Source organism: Sphaeroforma arctica (genome assembly GCF_001186125.1).
Source record: "Sphaeroforma arctica JP610 unplaced genomic scaffold supercont1.2047, whole genome shotgun sequence".
Taxonomy (NCBI): Eukaryota; class Ichthyosporea; order Ichthyophonida; genus Sphaeroforma; species Sphaeroforma arctica.
Window position 1 is genome coordinate 5,269 of NW_014038511.1, and position 3,815 is coordinate 9,083.

The following is a 3,815-nucleotide window of genomic DNA, read 5'->3' on the forward strand; positions in this document are numbered from 1 at the left end:
TAATAATAATAACCACACACACACACACACACACACATATATATATATATATATATATATATATATATATATATAATATATATGTACATTCCTATATATATAAACAATTCACGTACCTCCGTGGCGGAATCGATATATCCCTTAATATCAAACTCGTAGGCGATGGGATGGATTGCCCATGAGAGCACAATGACTGAGGGCTGTGCCATCTTCGTCAACGGGACCACCAGAGCCCAAAGAGTGTGCACAAACTAACCATTGCAGTTGAAGCAATAGTCACAAGTAGCTTAAGAATATGCATAGGTATGTTTAGCACTAGTCATGTGTAGTTTAGGAATTGATTGAGTGTACGTCTAACATTTAGAAAGAATTGATCACATGGTATTTGAGGATGAATTGGTCAAATAGATATTTAGGATTGAGGATGAATTGGTCATGTATATGTTTATAGTTTTGAAAGTAATAGTTCTGCAAATGATAAGGATTCAGTATAATTGGTTTACGGAGGCTCATGTGCTCATATTCTAACGCGCACGTCTCAGAGTCAGTGTCCAAACACATAAGACACACATAACACACATATGACACAAACGGTACACATAAGACACATACGATACATATAAGTGACATACAACACACACAAGACACAGACGACACACATAGGACACATACGATACATATAAGTAACGTACGACACACACAAGACACACACGACACGCGTAAGGTACATACGATACATATAAGTAACATACAACACACACAACACACATACGACACGCATAATACTCATACGATACATATAAGTAACATACAACACACACAAGGCACATACGACACGCATAAGACACATACGATACATATAAGTAACATACAACACACACAAGACACATACGACACACATATGACACATACGATACATATAAGTCACATACAACACACACAAGACACATACGACACGTATAAGACACATACGACACGTATAAGACACATACGATACATATAAGTTACATACGACACATAAATGACATACGACACACATAGGACACAAACGGCACACATAAGACATACGATACATATAAGTCGCATACGACATACATAAGACACATGCACACCCACATATATGCGCTGAACATTCCACCACACAATATTTATGCAATCAATCATGTGTGTGCACTCATTAAACAAACATACATCGATAAGCCTATCCTCCAGTCTACCGCCTGTTCACATATTACACCTACACAATCCGGATACCTACCACCTGTTCATACACTCCACCTACCCTATCTGGATATCTCCTGCCTGTTCGGGTGTCTGAGTCAGTGAACGCACTCAGCCCATCAATGCGAACGAGCCGCGAAAACGGCGCAAAGGAGATGGTCACGTTGGCAAGGGGCCACGAATACACCGTCACTTCGTAGTGCACACGCTTGAGCAGACTCTGCAGACTTGGATCAAGGTACCTAACCTGAGGACGAGAGAAGGACCTGGGGATGAGAGGTATGTGTAGGTATATAATTGTGTATGATACTGATTATGGCTAGAAATATATATATATATATATATACATGTGTTGGTGTGTATTTGCTTGCGTATGATGTCGGTTATGGCCACAGTATACAGGTATTGGGCATAGTACGGATGGCTGGAATTGGGCTATGAACACCCCGTCACCTCATAGTGCAACCGCTTGGATATACTCTGCAGACTTGAATCAAGATATTCGACTCTAAGTAGGTAAGTAGATAGGTATATGTAGTTGGGCTAGAGAACGAGATACAAGTGGCATGTGGACATGCCTTTAGCTAGTTTCCGACACTCCACGCAGATGAGTGGTATATTATAAGTGTAGACAGGTAGTTCTAGGGTCATAGAATTCAAATGCAGGTATCTCCCTGAGCATGCGTACGAACACAGACATATTGGGTATAACCTAATTTTACCAATGTAGTATGGAACGTTGGCTTGAACCACTCATACACAACCGTTATCTAGTGCACACTCTTTGACGTCCTCTGTACATTTTGAGCGAGCTCCCTAACCTGTACGTAAGCAGGATATGTAGTCAGTTTAGAGCCATATATATGAGTGTGTGTGTGTGTTTGTGTGTATGTGTGTGCATGTTTCTTACCAAGAGTACTTGGCCCTTTTCGCCCAGCTCTTCGTCTAGGACATATCTCATAGTAAATTTGAACATCCAGCGATCAATACTATCGCCCATGTGGTGCAGCCAACTGTTGCGTAGGTGGGCCGCAGGGAACCATTGCACCCGTTTTCCAGCCAGGTAGTCCTTCCACATGTATGTGGAGTGCAGTGGGTGCTCATATGCCCACCCACACAGAGTGGGATCGTTGAACTTGGGCACGTGACTGTATGCTTGGGGGATAAGCACATCGTAGATACCTAGATAGGACAGCAGGGCGAGAAAGAGATAAGTTTACACGTGTAGTTGACAGTGTATATATATGTTGTGTAACAGTGTATGCATATGTAGTATGACAGTGTATTTATATGTCGTAAAAACGTATATAAATATGTATAGAGAACGTGTATGTATATGTAGTGTGAAAATGTATGTATACGTAACGTGACAGTGCATGTGTATGTAGTCTGTATGTATATGTAGCGTGACAGTGCATTTGTATGTAGTATGTATGTATATGTATCGTGACAATCGATGTGTATGTAGTATGTATGTATATGTAACGTGACAGCGCATGTGTATGTAGTATGTATGTATATGTTTGTAGTACGCACACAGAGACCACATTCTATTGGCACATATCAATAGATATCAGCAGATACCATACCAATGTATGTAGTATATATATATATGTATATATATATATATAGTATGTATGTATATGTAGTATGTATGTACATGTAATATGATAGTGTATGTATACCTGATACGATAGTGTATGTATACGTAGCATGACATCCCTACACATCCCCAGACACCATACCATTGACATGCTCTACCATGCCCTTCGCACACGCCTGTTACACGAGTGCACTCTGAGTTGTCACGCAGTCTATGAGCACCCACTCGCCCTCTCTGAGTCCCATCTCATAGTTAGGCGCATGGGGTCCGCTGGTGCTGCTGGTGTGGGTTATATCTGTATTGGTGTGTTCTATTAATAGCCCCCCTCCTTTGCCCACGCGACTGGTCGCCGTCAGACCGCACCCGAACTGCAGGGCCGAAATAGTACAGGACAAATAAGGACAGGATCGATAAGGACAAGTCAATACGCCATAGGTTAGGGACGAGAAAGAAAAGGACAAATAGTGACAGGATTGACAAGGACAACTGGATGAGCTCTGTGCTACAGACGAAAAAGAACAGGACAAATAAGGGTAAGAAAAATAAGGACAAATGGATAAGCCGGTTTGTTAGAGACAAAAAAGGACAGGCGAAATGAGAACATAACTAATACGGACAGGATCACACAGGTGGGGTACGTTCAGTCAAACACTTACATATGACCGTCGAGTTCCGGCAATGACAGTAATAATACTTCGGTCGAGTGGGATGTTCTCCATAAGAAACAACTTAGTGTCCGCTGTACAGGCTTGATCGCCTATAAATCGCGTGTGGTCTAGTCTCAGTAGCACCTACAATGGTTGGAATACAGGCCAGAGAGTGAGAAACGCGTGATTGGGTGATGCGCTATAATACGGTATAATAGTAAAGTGATACTATATATATATATATATATATATATATATATATATATATATATATATATATATATATATATATATATATATATATATATATTATATATATATATATATATATATATATATATATA

At 40.3% G+C, this 3,815-nt stretch overlaps 2 protein-coding genes across 2 annotated transcripts; both read right to left on the bottom strand.

Moving 5' to 3' along the window:
* Nucleotides 1-1,237: 1,237 nt before the first annotated feature.
* Nucleotides 1,238-2,985, bottom strand: SARC_12065 (hypothetical protein; the record flags this gene model as incomplete). Its single annotated transcript, XM_014293834.1, has 3 exons — nt 1,238-1,468; nt 2,132-2,403; nt 2,967-2,985. The coding sequence occupies 3 exons, from the start codon at nt 2,983-2,985 to the stop codon at nt 1,238-1,240; spliced, it is 522 nt and encodes a 173-aa protein (XP_014149309.1).
* Nucleotides 2,986-3,049: 64 nt separating this feature from the next.
* Nucleotides 3,050-3,543, bottom strand: SARC_12066 (hypothetical protein; the record flags this gene model as incomplete). Its single annotated transcript, XM_014293835.1, has 2 exons — nt 3,050-3,192; nt 3,481-3,543. Coding segments are annotated over 2 exons (206 nt in total), but the record flags the coding sequence as incomplete, so codon positions are not given.
* Between the last annotated feature and the right edge of the window lie 272 nt (nt 3,544-3,815).